At 36.2% G+C, this 26,569-nt stretch overlaps 1 protein-coding gene across 4 annotated transcripts in view; it reads left to right on the forward strand.

The window, feature by feature from the left end:
* Positions 1 to 18,857, forward strand: part of GABRG2 (gamma-aminobutyric acid type A receptor subunit gamma2) — a 116,749-nt gene extending 97,892 nt beyond the window's left edge. For 2 of the 4 annotated variants that reach the window (XM_054684761.2, XM_016954155.4), the window contains exons 7-10: positions 7,346 to 7,498; positions 13,978 to 14,183; positions 16,599 to 16,622; positions 17,962 to 18,857. In XM_054684761.2, the coding sequence (XP_054540736.1) occupies positions 7,346 to 7,498; positions 13,978 to 14,183; positions 16,599 to 16,622; positions 17,962 to 18,237 (659 nt within the window). In that variant the 3' untranslated portion in view covers positions 18,238 to 18,857. The remainder of the gene's footprint in view (positions 1 to 7,345; positions 7,499 to 13,977; positions 14,184 to 16,598; positions 16,623 to 17,961) is intronic. The other 2 variants (XM_063811654.1, XM_016954156.4) reach the window with 1 other exon arrangement.
* The last annotated feature ends 7,712 nt before the right edge of the window (positions 18,858 to 26,569 follow it).

The following is a 26,569-nucleotide window of genomic DNA, read 5'->3' on the forward strand; positions in this document are numbered from 1 at the left end:
TGCAGGGAACACATTACTGCTCTCCTTCTAGGGAAAATGATTCAAACCAGTTCCCATTCTTCAGTATAGTTCTCCACTCCTGCCCTCGGTGGATATTCAGATGGAGTCTTTAAAGGATAAATTTAAACCAGAAAAATTATGTGAATGCACTTTTTAAAATTATATTTCCCTCAATTGCTATTTTGTTCTTCACGAACTTAATAGATGAAATCAGAACGGCAAAGTTTTTAAACAAAAACACACCTAGTAGACTTGGCACACTGTGGTGCTTGTGTTTTAGCAGCCAAACCCATTTGTTCTCTTCTTTCACTAATTGGATCTGGCTGAGAATCTCAAATCACTAAATAATACTTTACTAAACATAATGCAGCCACTCTGATAAAGCTGATTTCCCTTCTCTCTTTTTTTTTTTCTTGGCAAGCAGTTAGGATTGCTAACAGCTCACTGTGACCTTATATCCATTGACATTAAGTTCAGCAAAAATTTTTCCAGAAGCAATAATTTGTAATGTAAAAGTTTAATATCTTAAAAGCCAATGTTGATCTCCACTTTGGTCTTAAAGACTTTTGGTGTATAGCTCATCTAGAATTTTCTTCATGTCATACAGAGCTAAAGCATTTATTTATGTAACAAATAATTGTGGAATTCCCTCTATGTCCCAGGCACTGTGCTAGATGCTCAGAATAAAATAGTGAGCAAAATAGCTAGAGCTACATCCCTTATGGAACTCATAAAATAATTATAATCTAGAGTATAATCCAGTATTCACCATCATATATTTTTATTGTGATCTTACTGAGCTCTTACTATGATGTCTTACTGAGGACATTTGATGTAATAAGAGCTTCTTTCACGATGAGATACATTAATTGACGTTTGAAAAATAAATGGAGTTAAGTGAGTAAAGAAAGATGGGATATTAGAGTTGAGGCCAGAGGAGGCAGCAGGTGAAAGAACCCTGTGGGAAGAGGAAGCAGGGTGAGGAAGGCATGTAAAGAACTACAAGAACCCCAATCAGTGAAGAATCACTATTTAATATGAGTCCGGGAATATAGTGAGGGAAAAACAAAACAAAACAAAACAACATATGAAGCCCTAGAGAACAAGTTAAAGAATTTTAGTGTGTCCTGATATCAATGGGCAATTATTGAAGAGTCTGGAGGTATTTATATGTATAGGCATGATCAGAGGGTAGAGAACATTTCAGAAGTTGAGAGCAACATATTGCAAACAAGGTCAAAATAATGAGAAGTTTCCCCTTGGAAAAGCAGAAAATAAATCATATGGCTGAGCTAAAAGTGGGGAGATTATAAAGCTGGGATGGTTCAGGATGGATCAAGCAAACTGGGCCAGAATCACATGTTAAGCAGTGCGAATTTCATACTGAGGTGCTCAAGGGGAATGACCTGAACAAATATGTACTCTAGAAAGAAAAGCTTGGTTTAGCACTGTCCAATTGAATGTTCCATGATGAAGGAACTCTATAATCTGTACCATCCAATACACCAGTCACTAGCTACATGTAGCTCTCGCGCACTTGAAATGTGGTTTGTGTAACTAAGAAAGTAAATTTAATTTTTTAAAGTGTGTTTAATATGGCTACCATTTTAGATAGGACAGGTGTAGTCGCATTGTGGAATATATGTGTGTGGGGTGGCGGTGGTGGTGGTGGTCAGAAAGTTGGAATGAAGAAAAGGGGTAAAGAGATTATTCAGCAATCTAGAAGAGAGATGATGGCAGGAAGAATAAAGATGGAAAAATCATAGAGGCAAGAAATAAAAACATTTAATTTACCTGTCTAGGGCTCAGAGGACACAAATAGAATAATAAGAAAGAAAGACCTAGGTTAAATTTAGATTACCCATAGCCTTGATGCCAGGTTTAGAAGACTGGGCTTTCTCTGAAGAGGAGCGTGGACCTATTTAAGTTTAGTGAACATAGGTTTCTTTACTCAGAATTTTCAAAAATGTGCCTGTCAGAAAGTTTAATTGTGGTGTGTAAGATAAATTAGCATGTATCTATTATATGAGAACTCTTGTGCCATTATGCAGCAGTGACTTTCTTGGCCTGACAACTCCTTGATGGCAAAAGCTAGAGCTTAGCTATATATGTTTTCCCTCTCTTGACCTCACAGGACCTGGTTGGCAGGAGATATTGAATGTACTCCAGAAGAGTTAATGAGAGAATAAACAACCCCGAGAATGGTGGGCAGGTGATGAATGCAGAAACTGCTTGAGAGTAGCCTTTATAGAAGTTTGCAACTGATTAATTTGGAAATCTTTTATCCACAAAAATGTTCTGGATCCCTTAAGCTCAGGGATTGGGATTCTGCCAAAAGATTGAGTATTCTACCTAGACTTCTAGGCACATAAAAAACCATGAGAAAATTTTGGTGCCAATTGCATGGAAATATTTGAAAACTTTTTGTTTCTGTAGTGTTTATCCAAGAAATTTTAAAGTAAAATATGTTTTTTATATACTTTCAGATTATCTTCCTAAAAGTTCACATCATTGTGTATCCCCACCAACAGTGTGTACCTCTGATCCCTGTCCACATCTTTTCAGGACCAAACATTACCAAGGAATTTATTTTTTCCTCAATCTGCCAGGCTAAAAATGAAATACTATTATTTGACTTTGGATTTCACTGATCCCTTCTGAAGTTGAGTTTTCAAATATTTTGTATTTATAAGTTCTTCATTCCTTTTTTTAGCTTAGTTAAAAATTTAGGGTTTTTTTTTCTCAATGACAAATGGGAATTCTTTATGTACTGGTGATATTAGCCTTTGAATTCTTATTTATTTTGGAAATATCTCACCACACTCAAATGTGGTGTTTTGCCCTTTAAAACTAGTTAGAGCACTCTTTCTTTTTCTTTTCTTTTCTTTCTTTCTTTCTTTTTTTTTTTTTTTTTTTTTTGAAACAAAGTCTCACTCTGTCACCCACACTGGAGTGCAGGAGTCTGAGGTGAAGTAGAAAGATCTCCACCCACCCACTGCAACCTGCAACCTCCACGTCCCAGGCTCAAGGGATCCTCCCACCTCAGTCCCTGGAGTAGCTGGGACTACAGGTGCATGCCACCACGCCCGGCTAATTTTTGGTATTTTTTTTTTTTTGTAGTGATAGATTTTCACTATGTTGCCCAGGCTGGTGTTGAACTCCTGGACTCAAGCAATCCATGTGCCTCTTGCTCCCCAAGTGAGGGGATTACAAGTGCGAGCCACCGTGCCCTCACTGCAGTCTTGATAACACAGAAGTCTTACATTTTACACAGTCAACCCCATAACTTTTTTCCTTTATGCCTTTTAAATTTTATGTTATACTTGACAAAGCTTTTTCCACACTAAGATTATATAGATATTCTATAGTTTTCATTCTGTAGTATTTATATTCGCTCATAAATTTGGATCTTTGTTCCATCTTAAATTTATTTTGTGTATTAGAGTGAGGTACAGATCTAATTTCAGAAAACAATTTTCCCAAATGAAAACTCAATCAACTGTCCTGCAAGCCTTTGGTCAAAATCAGCCTCATGGAATTATGTCCCCAATTCAAGTGTTTAATGAGGGATGCAAAAGCTAGATAAAATGCATTGTCCCAGAACATCTCTCTGTCTATCTGGGTTGTAGAAAAAGAATAATCTTATGTCCTTTTAACACATTTAATTTAGAATCAGTTATGAGGCCCCCTATGTCTTAATCTCCGCATTACCTAATACACTGCTCTATGCATAGCAGTGATTCAAAATATCTGTGGACTTAAAAAAGGAGCTAGAAAAAGGAATGTAAAGAAGAGTACAACACTATTTATGCCTTCAAAGTTAACCTAGTAGAATAAGATACACTTTATTCAACTATCTTTTAGTTGAATAAGAGTGACGAGAGAGGCACAAAGTGAAGATATATTTGATACTTCATTTTTTCACCATCCTGATAAAGCATTTAGGATATTTACAGATAATATATGCAAACCATTCAGCCCAGTGTCTACACATAGTAGGCTTTCATGACTGGTAACTTGAAAATTATTTTCTATTATTTCAGGGGTTCAATAGAGGGAAAGACTTCTTTACCATGGAATCTTCAAGTTTTTAAGATGAGATAGTTTCATGTGGAAAATGAGAACCTAAACGCACCACTAAATATTAAATTTTAAAACTATCGTATGGTTATTTACCACTACAACTTAAAAAAAAAAACCTGCCATTGATAGTCTTTTCCTAAAACTAGACATAAGAATCTCACACACAAAAAAGATAAACATTAATGGATGTTGTTTCAAATTATATGTCTCCGCTCTTCAATCATAGCCTTCATCTATAAACTCTAAATTAAGACCAAAGCAGGAATGAAACTCATACATAAAATACTGTAACTTTAATGTCATATGTTAGGATAAATCAATAGGAGGAATAAATCTGAAGTGGCAGAAGTAACCACCTTTGACATGCTTGGCATTTAAACCTTTTGGGCTTGGGAAATCCACTGATGCGGCACTTTAAGGGGATTTGATTTTATAGGCTCTTTAGCCCAAGAGTTTTCAGGAATACAAAAAGCGACGTGGCCTTGGAGATATGACAGGTATCAGGCTGTCACTGTGAAGCTGCTTTGCTTTTAATGGCTTGTTCTCAAATTTGAATCCATAATCCACTGGTAGAAAAGCTGTAGACTTGCTGGCAAAGATGAGAGATGCTCAGAAGCCATTACCTTATAATAGAAATTGGTAGATAAGTGGACCATGGAAGTTTAGACTCTGACCTAAAGGGAAGTGGAGAATTGAATTGAGGTAATTATCTTGTTAACTTTGGACAAAATTAAAGTTCACCTTTAAAAGTGCCAGATCATTAATACCCAAGTGCAGATCTTCATTCACTTACATGATAAGGTAAAAAGAAGTTACTAAAATTGTCTAGCTTTATTTAAAACATGATAATTCATAATTTTTTTTATTTAAACACATTTAAAATGTGCAGAAAGCTCAAGGACTGGGAAAATAGGAGAAAAGGTACCCCTGAATATTATTATTTAAATGAAAAACCTTCCTTTATTACTTTGCTTTTCCTATCTGGAATAAGAGAGGATGCATTTGCCTTTAATATTCTGATCAAAGAAATGAGAAAGAAAAAGATGGATGTTAATAGAGGTCATCTCAAATTAAATCTTTTTACTCTTCAGTCATAGCCTGTGCCTGTTATATTCTAAATTAGGACAAAAGCAGGGACCAAACTGTTTATGAAATGCTATGGTTTTAAATAGCTTATGTTCAATAAATTAACACAGAGAAGCATATGCTGTGGGAATTAGATAAAATCTATTATCATTGATAAAAAATTTCTACCTTCAAGTCTTTAGGCACAGTTGCTAGATAATTGCTACTTATTGATCTCTGGGAGGAAACTGATGTCCCATTGGAAGCCTAATTCCCTGATCAGTGCTAGGTCATGATCACTACCTCAGCCAGGTCTGACTTAAACAAGTAACTGTATGCCAATCTAACAAAAGGCAGTGTTAAGAGGCATTCAAAACCCCACTTAGGAAATATTGCAAGGTTAGGGGACAGTCTACTCCCTCAAAGAGCAGCCAATAAAGGCCTTTCTATTTCAGCAGCTTTGAGGGGTATGGGGTGAAGCTTGAGAGTGGGAAAGAAAAACTAGACTGAGTAGTAATAACTCACCCTGCTAATTCAATCTTCTCTGCATGAGGCTTCTAGGGCACCTTATTTTCAAATCAGATTAAATCAGCCAAGTAAGTAGGGAAACGTAGGCACAAAGCCAACTAATCAAGCTAAAAGATATGATTTGAATTTAATTATCTATGTATTTTAGAGCAAAATATAATTTAGCAAAGAAAAAAGAAGCAATATTTGAAAAGCTATCTCATTTATTCATCTCACATTGTGAGTGCAGATACAATATTTGAAACAGATATTCCCTAAGAATATTTTTAAAAGGTGTAGTAACTGGGATGTGTTTCTGTAATATATTTTCTGATTTTAAAAACTAAAATGCTTTAAAATTTTACTTGGGATGATTCAAAATGAATGACGTGAAATTTTAAGAGCAACTTATGCATCATGACTTTAAAAAGAGACTTCAAATTGTGTCACAATAAATTGTTCTCATGCATTGCTACATGGTTATTCCTTTATTCTTTAGGTAGTTTTTCTTCATATATTCTCTGGATTATTTACATAAATTTTGCTTCTTTTTTTTGTTTGTTTCTTTTCTTTTTTTAGAAGGAGTTTCGCTGTGTTGCCCAGGCTGTAGTGCGGTGGCGCAATCTCGGCTCACTGCAAGCTCTGCCTCCCGGGTTCACGCCATTCTCCTGCCTCAGCCTCCCGAGTAGCTGGGACTACAGGCGCCCGCCACAACACCACGCTAATTTTTTGTATTTTTTAGTAGAGACGGGGTTTCACCGTGTTAGCCAGGATGGTCTCGATTTCCTGACCTCATGATCCGCCTGCCTCGGCCTCCCAAAGTGCTGGGATTACAGGCGTGAGCCACCGCGCCCAGCCAAATTTTGCTTTTTAATTCAAATGTTCCATAATATATCTTCTTGATTTTTAGAGAATTTTATGTGTACGATTTATAAAGGCATTAATTCATTTGCACAATTACTTGACAAATGTTACTGAATGCCTGTTTGGAGTCATGCAGAATGCTAAGTACTAGTTTGCAATGGTGAGCTTAAATGGGAACTGTTTGTAGACTCATGCAGATAAAGTCCAGTAGGGGGAAAGATACTGCAAAAATCACCACACAAATGAATATACACTTAAAATTTAAAGTAACTGCCATAAAGGAAAACCATGTGATTCAATGAACATGTGAAAAAATGTCTCATCATAGGAATTTAGTTATAAATTCTGAGTAAAATATTCATTTATTAGTGTCAAGCACCAGGATATCCTTGTATGTTTTTTATAGATAAAGATTTCGTCCTAAGAAATGAGAGGAAATTGTTACAAAACCTAGAATGAATTGCAGACAAGATACGCACAATGTAGAAATACTGTTCCCTACCCTCCTCACCAAACATTTTTATAATGTTTGTGAAGTAGGAAGAGAGGACGTCAGAAAGCACAGAAAGAAGAAAATATGATCAGTATGCTAAAAATGTTTCCTTCGATCTAGTAGACAAATTGCTTCTAAAAGAGTTGGGATTCAGTTCAGGTTGTGTTTCATTTTTGTTTTTTAACCCAAGCGGGCAAAAATAGTTTTCAACATACCACTTGTAGAAAACTCTTAATTTAAATGTGTGTGCATGACCATTAAATACATGCTTAGTTTTAATGCTCTCCAGTGATTGATAAAGGGTTGTATGGTGTTATCTTTGGTCTGTTCCAGGAGATTATGTGGTCATGTCTGTCTACTTTGATCTGAGCAGAAGAATGGGATACTTTACCATCCAGACCTATATCCCCTGCACACTCATTGTCGTCCTATCCTGGGTGTCTTTCTGGATCAATAAGGATGCTGTTCCAGCCAGAACATCTTTAGGTGAGACACCTTTGTTTATGTTGCAGTTTCTCAAGATAAGTACCAAATACAAGTAATTTTTATGTCCATTTCTATGTTGATCTGCTTGAAATTTAGCCTGCAATTGCATAGAAATACCATTTGTTTCATATTCAAGAGAACTGGCATTTTTAATTCACAATAGCAAAGACTTGGAACCAACCCAAATGTCCATCAATGATAGACTGGATTAAGAAAATGTGGCACATATACACCGTGGAATACTATGCAGCCATAAAAAATGATGAGTTCATGTCCTTTGTAGGGACATGGATGAAGCTGGAAACCATCATTCTCAGCAAACTATCGCAAGGACAAAAAACCAAACACTGCATGTTCTCACTCATAGGTGGGAATTGAACAATGAGAACACATGCACATAGGAAGGGGAACATCACACACCGGGGCTTGTTGTAGGGTGGAGGGAGTGGGGAGGAAAAGCATTAGGAGATATACCTAATGTTAAATGACGAGTTAATGGGTGCAGCACACCAGCATGGCACATGTATACATATGTAACAAACCTGCACGTTGTGCACATGTACCCTAAAACTTAAAGCATAATAAAAAAAAAAAAGATTTTTTTACTTCTATAGTTGGGTTCTCCTTAGTTACCTTGATAGGTTTTCTTGAGTAACTTTTCTTAAGAAATTTTAGTTAACTATTTTTTAAAAACCGTTTTAATATTAACAGATGTGTTTGTTTAGTTCTCTGGGTAATATGCTGAAGCTGCTTGCACCAGCTCGTGAAAGTTGATTGTGTTTATCTCTTCCCAACTTGGTATTCGGTGATGCCACATTGTTAATGTGAAATCACCCAAGGAGGAAATATTAACAACATGGAAACAAAAGTCAGGGCCTTCTTTTTTCTAGAGTTAATTGTTACACATTCACTAGCACGCCATTGGCTGTTGGCTATTCCCCACATGAGTAATTATTGCGATAACATTTGAAGTAATTGGCTCTTTACAGAACAGCCATGGAAAAAATTATTTTTGAGAAAACATATTTACCTGTGAAATTTTTGGGGGAAAAGCGACTCTTAAGATTATTTGCAGTTTGCTCAGTCTAATATATATGGTGATCTTTGTCTTGAATTTTCACATCTGTTTCTTCACATGGGGAAGAAGACTCACACAGACTAAAACAAAGCCCAACACATGAAACTTTTTAAAACCTTAACTAAAAATAAAGCTAGTGAGACGTGAACAAAATTCAACACCCTTTCATCAGCTATGTAAAACCTAGAACCACATCCCTTGCTAACTGTCTAAAGAGTCAGTAGGGTGTAATAGCTAGGAAATTGGGTTTTGGAGTCCCACAAATATGGGTTTGACATCACACATTTAGGATAACATTAGAATGTCGTTTAATCTCTAATTCACAGTTTCCTCATATATAAAACAAGTATAATTTCCTGTACCTAACTTATTGGGTTCTACTAGGGTTAAATAAAGTATTCGATGCAAATTGCACATAAATAGTAAAGCCTCAGAGACGTTGGCTACTATAGTCATTTTCTGACAAAATGGTCTGTACTAAGTTATTAAGCTGAGGGCAGAAGTGATTACTGGGGGAAAAGACATCATTTGCATATCTGTCCTCTTCCAAACCTAATTTAGTTTCCCATCTGTTTCAAAAGAAAGTTATTTTGATTTTTCCTGTTATATGTGGTACTTTGTGTTACAAGTCCTTCTCAAAAATGAAAATATCTTGTCTAATGCTACACGCTGAAACAAACCCCAAATATGTTTAGCCTATTACTTTAGGACTATTACTTGTCACTATGAACAGATACATACTGCATTACAAGCTTCTATGTCTGTCATCAGAATGTCAGTCTTGTACATCTCTAGTACAGTGCCTGGAACATGGCTGGTACCTCAAATAATTGTTCAATTGATGTATACACTTATGTATGGCTGGAGCAAATACCTTGATGTATTCTAATCCACCCTCTTCCCAAAAACATTTTAAGGAAGAGATTTCCAATCAATCTCTCCTCTTGAAGCCTGGATTCTTGCTGGCCAAAATCTCTCTCATGACTTCTTGGGTAACTCATTTAACCCACTCAGTAAATAAGTATTCACTGGCAAAGGATCATGGTGGAAGAAGGGATCAAAGTGAGTGAGTTTTGGAATGAGCAAGAGGCCCTTGAGCAAATAGCAGATAGGTGCTTCTACTTGTTTGTAATTTGTAAGTCAGGAATGCTCAATATGGTCTCTATGTCTTTTCTATTCTTCACAACACCTGCATGTAGAAGTTGCTGTAATGATCATTATTATCACAATTTTTAGAGCTGAGCTAAGGAAGTAGAGGTGCTACAAGGTTAGATGACATACACAAAGTCACAGCATAAGGAGGTAGTAGATCTGCACCTCAGCTGATGAGACATAGGTTTGCTCTGGGTAGGAGGCCTTGGTGAAGACCAATTGTAGGTACAGGTGAGGAGCGGAGCGGAGCCAGTTTCTCTATTTTAACTTTGCTGTCTCACTTTTCTAGATCAGTGCTCCTTAAATTTAATTGAACATTTAAGTCACTAGAGGACTTTTTGAAGTGCAGATTCCTTAGTTCAACCCCAAGAAATGCTTATCTAATGTGTCTAGAACGTGACTTAGGTGTTAGGATTGAAAAACAAACAAACAAAAAATCCACAGGTGATTCAAATGTGCAGTCACCTTTTAGAACCCTGCTCTAGACTTCATTGAGTCCCATTACTTTTCCCAATGTTTACAATCCAGAGTTAAATGAGAGGACCTTAAGCACACGCAGACCTTAAGCTTCTTGCCACAGAACAGTTAGGCCATTTTGTTTGATGAGCAAGATAAATTTATCCACGTTGACTCAGAGATACTGGCTGTTTTCTGAGCACAGAGTCCTAGAGTATGGGCAGCCACCATCTTGGAGCATATAAAAGTGAATGTAGTTTGGTGCCCAGGTGGTAGTTGGTGAGGCTTATTTCTGGTGTAGTGACGATGAATGAAATGAAAATACCATTTGGTACTTTTCACCTAACTGCTTTGAGGTGAGGTAACATCCCTGAAGAGCTTACTTCATGCCAAGACTGGAGGAACTGTTAAAAGCTATGGATATATTTCATCTACCCAGGTAAGCTAAGTCTAACTTATTTACTTATCAAAATGGAAGCTGTCTTATTGTTGGTTGAGGAGACAATATAAACCATGCCTACTCTGCCTCTCACTATTGATGTCGTTGCAGTCTCTTTCCTGTGGCTCCAGGCAGAGCCCTGAAAATATCATGAGGCAATTCTTCAAGAGTCTACTTCTACATAGCTTTGATGAATGCCTATGTAGCCTAAATAACATTTTCCCAATTTGCTGGAACAGTATTTAACTTGCATGTCAAAATTTGTTTCTCCCAAATTATCACATGCCACATTTTTAAAAAATTAACTCATCTACAGTACCTACCATAAATACTGACATTTTCACTTGTCGAGGGTCAAGTATAGCCTCAGGCCTGATTGTAAAATGAAGTCCACAGTGCCAATTTAGTTTTTCAGTCCTCTGCAAAAATATCAGTTGTGATTAGGCACAATGAGAAACTTACATGAATTAATGCATAGACAACCGAATTAAATGTTTTTTAGTTAAGAAATAGAACTTTCTTTTCTAAAATAAAAACTATCAATACCTAATATTTATTAGGATTTTACTAGGTATTGGTACCCTAGGCACATTTTTAAATTTAATCTTCACTGGAGACTTATAAGGTTCCCCATCATTACCACCACCACTCCCAGTTTGTAGATGAGGATCTCAAACCTCCCTAAGGTTCTACCATGATAATATGGAAGACGCCAGACCCATATCACCTCCCCAGTCAGGAATCTACAATAGGTCCCATCTGTCTGGCACTTCATGCCATGTATTTTTCATGTATTTATGGAGCTAAAATACTGTGGTTCAGAGCACAGCATTTGAAGTCGGGCTGCCTAGGTTTGTATCTCATCTCTACCACTTACTATCTTGAACAAGTTTTTATTCCTCCAATGCTCAGTGTTTGTCACCTGTAAAAATAATAATAATAGTAATAATAATACTTTCATTATAGAATCATTATGAGGATCTTGTGAGATAATAGAAAGTGCTTGGCACAGTATCTGGTCAAAGAAAAAGATCAATAAATCATCTCTTTCCTGTATTAAAGGCTACTCTTCCTCCATAGCTGTTTAAACCAACACCAGTCTTTCCACTGTCTGAAATTTCATAACAAGTACGTATTTAGGAAACTTTCATACTAAGCTACAACTAAATGACCCAAGAGAACCACATGGTTCTTGGAAATGTAGCTGAACTCTTCAAAAATGGCTCGGACAAAGACTTGAACTGATTAGGAAGATAACAGTAATTTTATTTCCTCTTACTTATCCTTTATTCAAGAGTGTTTTTGCTTTTCTCAATTTTCTTCTAAGCATGTTCTACCAGTTACCTACTTATTAGAGAATAACAGCTTTACATCTTTTCCTGTATGACACTGGTGCTTTTCTCAGTATCTTCCTCTTCTCTTGCCCTCCAAGTCTCTCTACCTCTTTCTTTCTCTTTCTTTCTTCCTTCTTTCTTTCTCTTTCTTTCTTCTTTCTTTCTTTCATTCTTTCTTTTTTCTTTTTCTTTCTCCTTTCTTTCTTTCTTCTTCCTTCCTTCCTTCCTTCCTTCCTTCCTTTCCTTCCCTCCTTCCTTCCTCTCTCTCTCTTTCTGTCTGTCTGTCTTTCTTTTTGACAGAGTTTTTACTCTTGTCACCCAGGCTGGAGTGCAACGCCACGATTTCAGCTCATTGCAAGCCCCACCTCCCGGGTTCAAGTGATTCTCCTGTCTCAGCCCCTTGAGTAGCTGGGATTACAGGCACCCACCACCAAGCCCAGCTAATTTTTTGTATTTTTAGTAGAGACAAGGTTTCACCATGTTGGTCAGGCTGGTCTCAAATTCCTGACCTCCTGATCCACCCACCTCGGCCTCCCAAAGTACTGGGATTTCAGGTGTGAGCCACCATGCCTGGCCCGACCTGTTTCGAAGTTTCCCTAGCACTTCCTTTTGACAGAGGAGAATCTGGCTGTCCCCTAGAAGTCTCTTGGTTAGCAGTAATAGTCAGAATTGCACATCATTAAATGATGCAAACTTTATTTTTCTTTTCTGTCCCCCGTAAGAAATATAAATAACAAAACCTGGTAAAAGTTGGGATTATTGCTTTTAGAGTACAGAAAGATGCCTCCACTCAGGATTAGAAATGCCAAACTAGAATCGTAGAATGGTAAGATAGGTGGACCTTCAAAGAGTTAGTCCCACAGATGAGAAAACTGACGCCTAGAGTGTTAAGATAACTTAAGTTCCTATAGCAAGAGCTAGAACCTATTTGAATACTGAATCCATTTTGCCTTTAGTATAAATTACACAACTTTTACATAAGAGAGCTCCTCATCCTTCTCTGGTTGATAAATATAGGTTGTCTTGACATTGTTCCCTGTCACTAAACAACCGCTGGAGAGGACAGGTTTGGATAGGTGCTGTTGTATAATTAGTAAAGTATGAGCTTTGAAATCACTCATGTAATTTCTGTGTTCAATTCTGTCTGCTACTTACCAACTATTGGATGTGGTACTGGTCCTTTAGCCTTGTTCTTCTTATCTATAAATTCAGAATGAAAATACCTGCTGTGAAGATTCAAAGAAACAATGTATATGAAGCACTTATCATTGCCCTTGGCAGAAGGAAGTTTTCAGTAAATATTACCTATTATGTTACTTCCGAGATACTTATTTTAATCCTATAATAATCTAAAAAGAATCCATCAATCAGAGCATGCCACTTACACATAACCCACCTCCTCTATTTAGCATCTTTGAATAATTTCTCCCTGCAATTGGAATAAAATGTAAACTTTCTGCATGTGCCACATTTTATAACTTCCTTTTTATCAAAATAATTTTAATCCCCTTGTCCCTTCCCAGGTGCCAGGTCTTCTAAAAATTTAAATAACAGACAAGATTTCTCTTTCTCAGAACCCTCCCTTAATTTAATAATGATCAAAAGGTTAGTTTCTTCTTACATTTTAAGCTTTACTTTAAACATCAACTCCTCAAAAAGGTCTTCTCTGAGCATTCCATCTAACTAGCTTCTCACCATCCCTATATTCTCCATGGCACATACCATAATGTAACATTATACTTTTCTCTGCTGACATGATTCACAGTATATCTCTCTCACTAAAATATAAGGTACACAAAGGCCAGACCAAATCTATTCATCAGTGTTTGTCATTTCAACTGATACATAGTAGACAGGCAATAAATATTTGTAAATAGAGTGAATTAAATCCACTTATACCTCCTTTCCCATTGCTGAAACTGCCCATCAGAAGTCATGAAACAATGTAGTCTCATGAGTGACTCAGTTACCCAACTTGCTTATGCAATCACATGACCTGTATTATCACACCTCTCTTCAGGTATCACCACTGTCCTGACAATGACTACCCTCAGCACCATTGCCCGGAAATCGCTCCCCAAGGTCTCCTATGTCACAGCGATGGATCTCTTTGTATCTGTTTGTTTCATCTTTGTCTTCTCTGCTCTGGTGGAGTATGGCACCTTGCATTATTTTGTCAGCAACCGGAAACCAAGCAAGGACAAAGATAAAAAGAAGAAAAACCCTGTATGTATCATTTTCCATTGGGACCATTGAAATTTTTATGATTTCAGTTTAGTTTGTTTTCATTAGCCTATCTGCAGGCTAAGGCTCAGCAGTTTGGGCTCCAAGATGAAAACAGCATGTATGAGTTTAGCCAGGCCATAATGATTCATTTATGGTCATTAGTTACTTGAGAGAGACTCAAGTCTGTTTCTATTTTCTATGTCAGGGTTCTTATGCAAATATAATTACCTGCTCTCTTTATTTTGTGGAGACTAGAGCCATTTTTGAGAAATGCGACCTTCTTCTTGTTGCTATTATTCCAGGTTTCACTGATTTTTTGAGATGGAGTGTCACTCTGTTGCTCAGGCTGGAGTGCAGTGGTGGGATCTCGGCTTACTGCAACCTCCGCCTCCTGGGTTCAAGCAATTCTCCTGCCTCAGCCCCCTGAGTAGCTGGGACTATAGGCACATGCCACCAAGCCTGGTTAATTTTTGTATTTTTAGTACAGATGGGGTTTCACCATATTGGTCAGGCTGGTCTCAAACTCCTGACCTCAGGTGATCCACCTGTCTCGGCCTCCCAAAGTGCTGAGATTAGATGCGTGAGCCACTGCGCCTGGCCATGATAATATTATTAAATTACTGATGTTTTAAATTAAAACTTCCATTTAAGGCATTCCACTAGGAAGCTATAAGGTCTTTGAAGTTTCAAGGCTGACTACATTTTTGCAAATGATTTAGTGTGTGTATGGAGGTGGAGTGTGGGTATTGTCACCAGATAATTTCTATTGATTTCATTCTTGAAATGTATCTTTTTGTTTTTAAAACAAATGATTTACTATTATATGGGCAAGTTAGTTAGCCTCCTTGTGTGTGATATATATATATATAGTGTATTATTTAAAAACACTCGTCTTATGGGGCTGCTATGAGAAATAAATGTGGCAATGAAGGGCAAAACAAAAAATCCCAAAATATTACATAGTACTGTACACATGAATGTACTTAACATTAGTAGTTGGTGATGATAGTTGATTTTGATGATTTATACGGTTTCCAGCCTGGATTGACTTCAGTGCCACAATTTGAAAACAGGGAGGATGACTTCTACTTGCAACCAAACTTTAAATAGTGAGGATGAGGCATAAACACAAATGCCTAAAGCAACTGTTTTTTATTGTGAGTGTTGAGGAGAGCACATAGTTACCCATTTACACACCTGAACAAAGTGGCTGGCTCATAGAAATCCCCATGAAAGTTAAGGTCCATTCCCTTCCAGGATATGGGCAAAGAAAATCACCTGACAATCCTGGATCATGGCCTTCTGCTTTGAGAGCCATAATACGCTCTACCTATCCAACCCAGAGACTTTGGAGGTTGAATTGTAAGGAAGGAATTTAGCTGATTCTAGGTTGTATTCTGATGCAGCTGCAGAAACCCAAGTGAAGTACTACAAGAGTAATGTGTTTATTTGAATGTAAGACTTTGGAACATGGAAAGAAAGAAACATCATTATTCTTGATTTAAAAAATGCTTTCTTTAATTGCTCAAATATTTACAATGCTTTATGCAGTCCTTCCCTTCCCTGTCTGTTTTGCCTCTCTCTGACTTTCCATTTTCTTTATCCTTGTTTTATTTTCCTTGTTGTGTTGTTTTTGTTTGCTCCCTCTTGTTCACTTTCCATTTCACTCTCCCTCAAGAAGGTGGTTCTATTGAGAGTTGGCATATTACCTGCCAGCTATAACAAGGACATGAGGAGTGGCTTTCAAACAAGTTCTGATGAGTCCTTTGGAAAAAGCCCCTTGGCCCTCTCTGTCAGCTACGCCATTGCAGAGTAGATTTTGTTGCAAAGATAGAGGCAGATTCCCTTATTCAGGGTCATGGAAATGGCAGAAGAAGAAAAGGCAGAGGAGAACAGGATAAAAATTTGAGAAAATGAAATTACCTGAGAATTTCATGTACTTCTTTTTAGGCAATTAGATGATTTATCAGAACTAGCAAGAAAATAAACAAGGAATGAGAAGCTGAAAGTTTATTTTCCTGTTTAATATGCCTTTTGGATAATTGTGTCAAGACTCACCTATTAAGTTATCCTTGATGATAATTAGAAAATAGAATCATGATATTTTTAAACAGGGGAACCAGGCAATAGAAAACTTCCTTGCAATTGAACAACTCTGGCTTCTTCAGTCAAATAATTGTAGATTAATTTATTAAAAATTTCACTAGTAATTACAAAATTACACTTAACTTTAAGCAAATACTTTATCCCAAGCTCAGAACTCTCCTTCTGTGTTTATAATTTCAGTTCATTTCACTTACTGTGTTTTCAAAATGTATTTTTAATTTATCTTGTCTCTCTCTTTTTTTTCGTTTCTTTTTTTCTCCTTTTTATTAAAAACAAATGCAATTCTCTTTTCTGTCTACAAACCCAAAGCTTCTTCGGATGTTTTCCTTCAAGGTATAATGTTTTTGGAATGGAAATTCACTGCATGCAACTGCTAAATTTAACTATTAATGCTTACATGGTGTTTTATTTTGTTTTATGAGTAGACATTTAAGCATTCTACTAGAGATAATATGTTGGAGAAAGTTCTACAGACTTCTAGAGTTGATTCAGCAACTATACGCTAATTCACATAGGTTTTAATCTTACACCAAGCTCAAAAGCTATAATCCCTGTGAGATGTCATAGGTAAAGAAGGCTGCTTTATCCATCAAAGCCAAAGTGAGCTTCCTCTTTTCAGATGAAAATGGGATTGAGTCTTACTGATTACGACTACCAAGTTTGTACTCTTTTAAAACTAAAATTTAACTCTGTAAATCTTAATTCAAAATGTATTGGTTCATTATTGTTTGTAAACTTAATGATTTCTGTTTTTCTGAACACTACCTGTAAGTTCTGTAAGAACAATATTCTTTTTGAAAGGCTTTGAGTTAAAATATCCATTCCTTATTTCCAGAGTGATCCCTAAGCCTGTTGGCTCTACTATAATGTGTTGCAATGAGATTTCTATTCAAATATAATAGCTGATCCTGAGACGTTAGAATTTCTGTTTAGATTATCCTAAAATGAAATCATCCAAATTAACATTAAATATATCATTTAGTTGTATAGAAATTTACCAACTGGTCTAGCAGGAAATTTGACAAGTAGTAACCTTCTTTTCTCAATTTCCGTTCACATGTAGGTAAACATTGTTGACATTCTTAAGCTTATAGATGGTGAATATTAGAAAAAGAATCATAGTCCTTTAAAACATAAGCCATACCATTGTGGTATACAATCAGGAAAATTCTGTATTTATATAGATTTTAACATTTTCTATTAACATTTAATACATTTGCTCAGTGTAATGGGTTTTCTATTTGCCTATAACTAAGCATGACACAATATTTGATTTCAGAATTGATGCATTTTTATTTCTCTGTTCCACTCACATGCAGCACCATCAAATGCCTTCATGTAACCAACGTCACATCTAATACTTACTAGAATAAGATTCCATGTAATTTGATTTAAATATTTAACTTTGAGTTCTTTTGGTGTTCAATCTCCTTGCTATAGCTATTAGCTTGATGATATTATTTTCAGCTGCACTGCTTAAGCTCAAAATTTGAAATCTGCAAATGTGCTATCTTTCTAAGTTCAATTTTACCATTGTAGATCATGATGTCATAGCAATTTCCTGAGTACCCATTTTCAGATTCATCATCACATTGGTGACATTGTGGAAAAACAGCCTAGGATCTCTCGAGAACAACTAACCGATCCCTCTCCTTCCCTACCCTCGTCCCAGGCCCCTACCATTGATATCCGCCCAAGATCAGCAACCATTCAAATGAATAATGCTACACACCTTCAAGAGAGAGATGAAGAGTACGGCTATGAGTGTCTGGATGGCAAGGACTGTGCCAGTTTTTTCTGCTGTTTTGAAGATTGTCGAACAGGAGCTTGGAGACATGGGAGGATACATATCCGCATTGCCAAAATGGACTCCTATGCTCGGATCTTCTTCCCCACTGCCTTCTGCCTGTTTAATCTGGTCTATTGGGTCTCCTACCTCTACCTGTGAGGAGGTATGGGTTTTACTGATATGGGTCTTATTCACTGAGTCTCATGGAGAGATGTCTGTTCTAAGTCCACTTAAATAATCCTCTATGTGGTTGATAATGATCTGAATCTGTTTCTATGTCCAAACCTGGTAAATTTTATAATGTCATATTGTTTGTGCCCAGCCCTCCTTTGGTTAGTGTACTTTGAACTTCGATGTTTGCTGTGTTTCAAACCTGCAAGGCAAAGTAAAATTAGAGCAAGAACATTCAAACCAAATAAGATATTTTTCAGCTACAGCAAATGAAACAGTGAAAGCCCTGACTATTTACAGTAGTGGTATCCTTACTAGATTCATAATGCAATTAGATAGAAAAGGTCCAAAACTGTACCCTATGTTCACTCCGGGTCAAGTTGTGATAAATTTGATCCCAGTAGAATACCTCCCTCATTTAAGAAAAATCATAACTCACTTTAAATATGAAAGCCTAGTCCAGAAATCTATTTCACCTTTATCTCAAGATAGGAAGAAAATTTCCTCCACATTCATGTACAATGATGTAAATATTTCAATAACTTAGAATGCTTCAAGTTTAGTGCATGCATCTCTTTAGATCCAAAATAAATGGATTGAAGTTATCATCCTATTGTCTTTTATTTTGTGTCCTTGGGCTATAAAAGAATCCTGAATGTAATTATAAGGATTTGGGTTTGGAAATGGAGGGAGGAATTTTCATTGCCTTCTCCCTCATGCATGAAGATTCGAACAGCTTATTTTTTCCTTGTATGACATATTACAACACTTTAAGTAAAATATAGACTGGATAATCAACATTTGCCACCTCTAAATATGCCCAATTTCATAACTAGAGTATAAAGTAATTGTATGTGCTTGCCGCTATTTTTTTCTTCCTTTTAGGATGATAGATCATAACAGAACTTATTCTCCATCTCAAGATCTGCTTCTAGTGATTGTGAGTGCCTTGTGGGCAGAATCCTTGTCATTTCCTCTTTGGGTCCGTAGCACCTTGCATAGTGCCTGGCACATAGTTGGTGCTCAATAAATATGGTTTGAAGTGAATTGCCCTCACATGCTTCTGGCAAATCTCTGTGCTGGCCTGAAACCAGTGATTCATCTTCTCACATAGGTGTTGTCAAGTGATATTTGATTTTGTAAAAATAACCAGTAGGATCCAAAGAACTTTAGCTATTTATGTTCATCTTCAAAAAATTATTTTAGGCAAAGTCCATACTCCTTTTAAAACAATATTTATGTCCTATGTTTGTGTATAGAAATGACTCTACTAGGGCATAATTAGAGTTTGTGTATTATTTTTCCAGGTTTGGGGATGAGTCAGTCCTTGCCCATCCACAATTTTGTTTGTGAACTTATAACAGGAATAAGCAAAATTCATACCTGACTAGTGTTCAGAATGTAGCATTCTGTGCGAAAAAGTATTGAAGATTAGCTTTTAAAAACTGAAAAAAAAAAAAAAAAATGAATGACTCACATAGAGGTTGAGCCAATGACTGTGGCCTCATTAGATTACATTGTAGTTAAACAAAGCAATTTCTCCAGACTTAAAACATGATGAGTTGAGCTCTATCTTCATGTACTCATCCTGAATCCTTATTTTTCTAAAATAGCACCCTTTGTTAATTATTTTTATGGAAATTATTACTCTGTCATAATTAAATCATAGCTAGTATAACTTTACAGATAACCTAAAAAGAATAGAAAAGAAGAGAGAGCGGCTTTGTCAATATAAAACCATGTAAAGTCATCATCAAGTCATCTGGATGAATCTTGAAACACATTTAGCTGCCAGTTTTACAAACCTTTAATATATCAGTGCTCCAGTATATAACCTCAAACAAATGTAAATAGAATGAATTATTTTCTTGTTTTGAATTGTCAGTATATTAAATGTTGACTCTTTGGGAGAGTTGTTGGCAAGTTTCAATGGTGAGAAACATATTATTGTCAACTTGAAATGTGTTCTGTAATGGGGACACTACAAAAAGCTAGCTTTCCAATGTGTGCATAGTATTGGCAATATGAATATATATTATATATAATCTAATAATTATTATAAGCTGCTCCCTGTCTATGTATTTGGAAACCTTTTCACAAAGGGAATTGCCTAACGTGGACTTTTACAATAAAAATGCTGCATTCTAATCCATGGTGGCATCTCAGTAGTCTGGTGGGATTGTTTGTCTTAGAGATTGTGACCTCTCTTTCTTGTCTCATTTCCCCAAATCCCCTCTCAGTGAGACTTATCTGTGAGCTGTGTGACTGTGTTTTGCATGGTGGTACTCTTCACCTCAAAAAAATTAAGAGAGGCATGTGGGTTGTAGAGTGAAGAAGAAAGGCAGACATGTAATAAAGTAAGTAAAAATTCAAGTCTTTTCTACCTCAAGAATTTTGGTGTGGTTAACATTAATTCCAGTGCCAGACAAAGTTGGGATCCCAGCTTTACTATTTACCAGTTGTTAGACAATTGTCAATTCAGACTTTAGAATCCTGCATTAAAAATAATTTGTGTATTTGTTTATTTGTTTAAAGATGGGGTCTCCCTCTGTCACTCAGTCTGAAGTATAGTGGCACAGTCATAGCTCACTGAAGCCTCAAACTTTTGAGCTAAAGCATTCCTCCTGCCTCAGCCTCCTGAATAGCTGGAACTACAGATGCATGCCACCATGCCCAGCTAGAAGTCTCCATTTTAGCAGCTATAAATTAGATATACCAATGCTAACCTATGTAGTGACACTCAACAAATGGTCAAAAGCTCTCTCCCTCACTTCCGACGCCTTCCATGCACTGCTGTCATGCTCCCTTCATCCTATCAAACTAGCTTCCCTGATAGAATCCAGCATTAGGCATATAAGCCTTTAAGTGACTCTACATCACTTTATTTTTATTTTTAGGAAATATTTGCATTGCAAGTCTTTTAAACTATATGTGGGAAATTTCTGTCTCATTGGAAAAAAAACTTACACATTACATTAGTTATTTTTAAGGCCAAAGAACTGTTATTTGTACCCTCAAAATTTACAAACATACGAAGTTGATTAGCCCTACTCCAGAGACAATGTCATGTTTTCTTGAAGTCTTTTGAAATTCTCCCAGGAATGTAATATTATCTTCACAACACAGCTGCCCTAACCATCCTCGTCCCCATTCTCTTGGCCCCTCATATCTTCCTGCATCTAATTTAATCATCTATTTCTCACCTTCCAAACCTATAAAAATATAGTTTTCACTTAGATGTTGTCTGCTGTCTAACTCAATGCCCTGAACTTTAGCTGAGTTCATATCTTTATATGGCCTTCATTCCTTGCATTAAGTCTCAATATTATTCTGACTAGTAGCAAAAATTTTTGTCTGCAATGAAGGTCAAATTAAGTTAACCAAATGATGTGCTCTTCAGGGATTATGTCAAAAATTGCTATCTCTATGCTTTGTCACTATGAATCTTTGTCAAAGGTGTAGAATATGGGGGAATGACATAGACCAAGAGCTCGGCTATGTTTTCCTCTGCTCAGTGAACTGCCAAAGGTCACACAGCTAGTTAATGACAGACCAGGGGGTCATCTAAGCATTGCTCTTTCCACTGTGTCTCACAGTATTTCAGAATTTAGAAGTAAAATTCTGGAATACTTTATCTTTATGTTAATATTTTAGGATCTGCCAAACTGCAGGATGCTTTCCTTCTTTGATCTAAGCCTCACTTTGACTCATTTTATTGCAATGAGACAGGAATTTGAGAATACCTAGTAACAGAGGGAAGTCAGTGGGTTTTGTATTTATTTTATTCCTTCTCATGTGAAATGACCAATTGATATTTAATATTACCCATACTGCTTTCAGAATGCTGTTTCAAAGAAACATCTAAACAACTCCAGACCTAGAGTTAGCCTTTGTCCTTTGGGGTATGTGGCAGTAGACAACCAAAAAGTTTCCATGGCTAGGATCTGCAGGCTCATTCTTTCTACTATTTAAGCAAAGTGGTGGGGAATGACCTAACTATTATGATTCTTTCTAAGGTTACAGATTATAAGCCAATTGCAAAATCCAGTTGTAACTTTCTTTTGCCACATTTTGGATAATAAAGAAATAGTTTCCTCTAATTATGGTTTGTGTAACTAATTGGAAAAGCAGAGGCTCTTGCTCCAGATTAACTAGGTTCAAATATCAGCCCTGTCAACTTTTGTCTGCCTTAGTTTTCTCACCTGAAAAATGGAGATAATATTGGCATGTATCTCAGACTTTATTATAAGGAGAAACTTAGTTAATACCAAAGAATTACTGGATGCTAGTAATTTTCCTCAGTAAGGATATAAAGTTTCAGAAAATACAGGGTACAAGAACCATATCTACTTTGCTTAAAAATATTGATTATCATTTGTGAAGACTCTCTTCTCTCATAAAAAAAAAAAAGTCACTGGACCAGGGATAGAAATTTCATTTAACATCTGGGGATTTCCAAATATTTCTATCTTGATGATATTCAGTTTCTTACATAAACAAGGGAATTTGGCCCCTTTTTCTCCAGCAGACTTTTATTCGATCACTTCTCTGCTATTTGCTATGGCCTGATGTGATTGATTACCATCTAACATTCTGACTCTATTAAACTCTGTCTTACCTCCATACAGGTATCTTGGCTCATTTATCTTATTTCCACCCTGAGACTTCTCTAAAAAAGCACAGTTTTCCTAGAATGTCATCCTCTGCTCAACAGATTCAACAGTCTCTAATTAAAGACTCTACCTGGTCTGTAAGGTCTTCCCAGTTTCACTAAAGTTCAATATGCTATTTTCTTTTATCTCTTCCAGTTCTTGATGTGACTTTTGAATGGCTTAATCCTAATGTTTATCTTAGCTAAATACTTACATTCATCCAATCCTCTTTGTAAACAAACATTAAATGTACAATGCTGTGACAAGAATATATTATAAATAATTCACTATCAATTGGCATCTTAAATCAGGTTGTTTATCTTCTATCTCCATGCTCTATAAATTTGCCTCGCAGTTTTTTTTTTCTGAGACTTGTGTGTTTTATGGGTGTGGAATTAAGTTCCTCATCAAATAAGTTTTAATTAAGCATCTATACATTCAGCTTAATATAAAGTTTTCAGTAAATTCATGCCATGGGCCTAATATAGGGCCCTGTGAGTGCAGGAAGAGGTAAATTTCAGGTATGCTTTGCCCTGAAATGCCCATAATATGATAGAGGAGTCAGAAAAGAATACAAATAACTCTAATGGAGCTTCACACAAGTAGTTGTAGATAGAATAAGTCATATTCTAACTGTGAGTGAAGTCAGAAAAGGGTTTCTCTGTATAAAAAGCATTCCTCTACATGTAAGGAGGTCCCATCACTGCTCAAAATCCCCCTTTCTATAATTAATAATAAAAATCCTATAGACTATTTGAAAACTATGTACATGTACATAACAATATTGTTCTTAATCCATTAGCAAGAGTTAATCACTAAAATAGTATTTATCTTTCTATTTTTGTTTTCCTTCATATGTATTTACAGCTGAGGGTTTTTTCCCCACATATATTTAAACACACAGATTAGACAGATGAATAGAAGTATAGATATGGACATACATCTGCTTTGAAGTCTGATTTTTCCACACTATTATATATGTGTGTGTGAGTATATTTAACATAACATTTTCTGGCTTTCTATTATTATATCACAGGACTGTGTCATAATTTATTTAGTCAATCCTTTATTTCTGAAAATTTGCATTATTTCTTATTTTTGTTGCTGTAAGTAATATTACAAAACTGTTTTTGTTGCTATAAGTAATATTACAAAAATATTTTTGTCACAGGCATATATATATATATACATATTCCTCTATTTTCATAGAATATATCCCTAAAACATGAGCTTTGCTGAATTAAAATGTATAAGCATTTAACAATTAGAGTCCTGGCAGAAAACAAATGGTATACTCCAAGGAGTAATTGAAGAAAAATTAATGAAGGGTTACTTACAAAGATTAGGCAAGGTTAAAGTCTACCAATTATAGGATGGTTTAGTACAACAGGTCTAGCAGTTATCAACCGAACTAGTTACCTATATCCATCGTACAAATTTCAATGAACTCAGTGACTTAGAACAACACAAATTCATTATCATAATTAATTTCAGAAGGTGAGAAATTTCAGTGGCTGAAGTCAAGATGTGAGCAAGGCTGCATTCCTTCTGAAGGATCTAGGGGAGAATTAATTTCTTGACTTTTCCATGTTCTAGAGGCCTCTCGAATTCCTTGGCTTGTGGCTCATCTTCACCTTTAAAGCAAGCAACTGCATCACTCAATCCCTTTCCTTCATCTTTCCTCTGGCTCTGACCTCAAGCCTCCTACTTACAAAGACCCTTGAGATTACATTGGACCCACCCAAATGATCCAAGATGATCTTGTCTTCAGATCCTTAACCATGCCTGCAAACTCCCTTTTACCATGTAAGATATCATATGTACAGTTTGCAGGGATTCGAACAAGGACATTTTTGGGGACCTATTATTTTGCCTACCACACTACCCTAGTCATTAAAGCACAAAAGGAAGGGACAGTTACAGGACCTAGAAAGAGCTATAGAACAGGAGCCGTGACTTTAAAGTAATACAACCACTGCCCAAGAGCGGCCAGTCAAGGAGGGAGAGTAGGAATAAGTAATCAGAATTCTCTCTTCTCCTACCTAAAGTATATCCAATTGGTCAAAGCAAATGGAAACTAGTGGACAGGGAAATGCAGATAGGGTGGGCCAGAGGTCAGCCTTATGGGGCACACCATGTGGTGAAGAACTCTGAAGAATGGATCCAGAGAAATGACTGGAAATTATCCAGAAAACCTCTCCAAAAATCAGCATAAGTGGTACAAAAGAAAGCTTCTTTACTTGTACCCTACTTAACATAAATTTCTGAAATAAAGAAGAAATTTAGGGTTTTCAAATAGATTTCTATGCCATGGAAAAAGTAGTCTTTAAAAGTTATTACAATGGAATATTACAGATCCATATATTTTATATTGGGTAATCTGTTCAACCTGAACAACTTTTCAATAGGCTTTAAAACTATAAAGCAAATGCCTTTATACAACACTTTCTGGGAGTTAATGTGGGTTAATAGACATGCCCTTCTGGTGAGTCCTGTGGCAAAGGTGCCAATTCAGTCAGTGATTTGCAGGCCACAGCACCCTCGAGCTATTTTCACAAAGGGTGGACCTTCTGAGCCAATATTTCTCATCTGTTATTGCGGAACTTAAAAAGGGACAGGGCTTCTGAGTCACTGAGAGCCCAAGGGTACAATTCTATACTGGGTTCAAGGCTGAAAATAGCAAAACCACAGATCTATTTCTGTAAACACAATGACTGTAAGGACAATTATGACTTAATTTGGACAACTTAAACTAAAGTGACTAAAGCAAACCATTTGGAAAACAGACTAGCTTAGTACGGACACTCTGAACATAGCCTCTTATAGTGTACAAGACTATGACTTTCTCATTGACAGCCTTCCCATCCTCTTAAAGTCATGGGGGAAACTGAGTCCTTATTAGGGCTAGATTGTGAACCCCGCTGAACAAAAAAGAAGGACAATTTTACATGGCACTTAAATTTAGCTATTCTCTTCTAAACCTCCATTGATTCTGTATCTCCCCTTTCATTCTTTCAATCTCTTTTTTTCTTCAAAAAGACTTGATGTCATTGTGAGGCAATGAAGATGTGATTCAATTCAATAAGTATGTTGAGTGCCTACCATATGCCAAGAACTGCCCTATGCATTGGAGATATCTTGGTAAAAATTATTGGCTCAGGCCCTATCCTTACAGAATTTACAATATAATGCAAAAAGAGGTGAGAAATGTGAAATTCAGTGGGTGGTTAGTATTATTAATGCAGAGGTAAACATCTGATCACAAAAGCCTCACCCTTCCCCAAATTCTGTATATATAAATGTATGGGGTAGGCTTAAGCTGATATTCTTCAATTAATATTAATAGATTTATTTCTTAGATATAGAAAATAAACCTATAAAGTAGTGGATTGTGGGGTTTCTTTAGGATAATACTTTTTTCATTTTTAAAAATTGCTAGTATCTGCTAGAGGATTGAATCAGGTTTTTTTTCATTATAAATGTCTTTTCAGGTATGTATATGAAATTACACAGGCAACATGTATTTCTTTTGAAAACACATTGGTTTTCAGGCATAGTGATCTTTTACCAAGGGACTAAATGATAGAGAATCTTAAAGTGCTCTCAATGGTGTTTTATATTAAATAGTTGACTTCCCTAGTTTGGCATTGTGGAATTAGTACCTATTA

This window comes from Pan troglodytes, chromosome 4 (assembly GCF_028858775.2).
Source record: "Pan troglodytes isolate AG18354 chromosome 4, NHGRI_mPanTro3-v2.0_pri, whole genome shotgun sequence".
Taxonomy (NCBI): Eukaryota; Metazoa; Chordata; class Mammalia; order Primates; family Hominidae; genus Pan; species Pan troglodytes.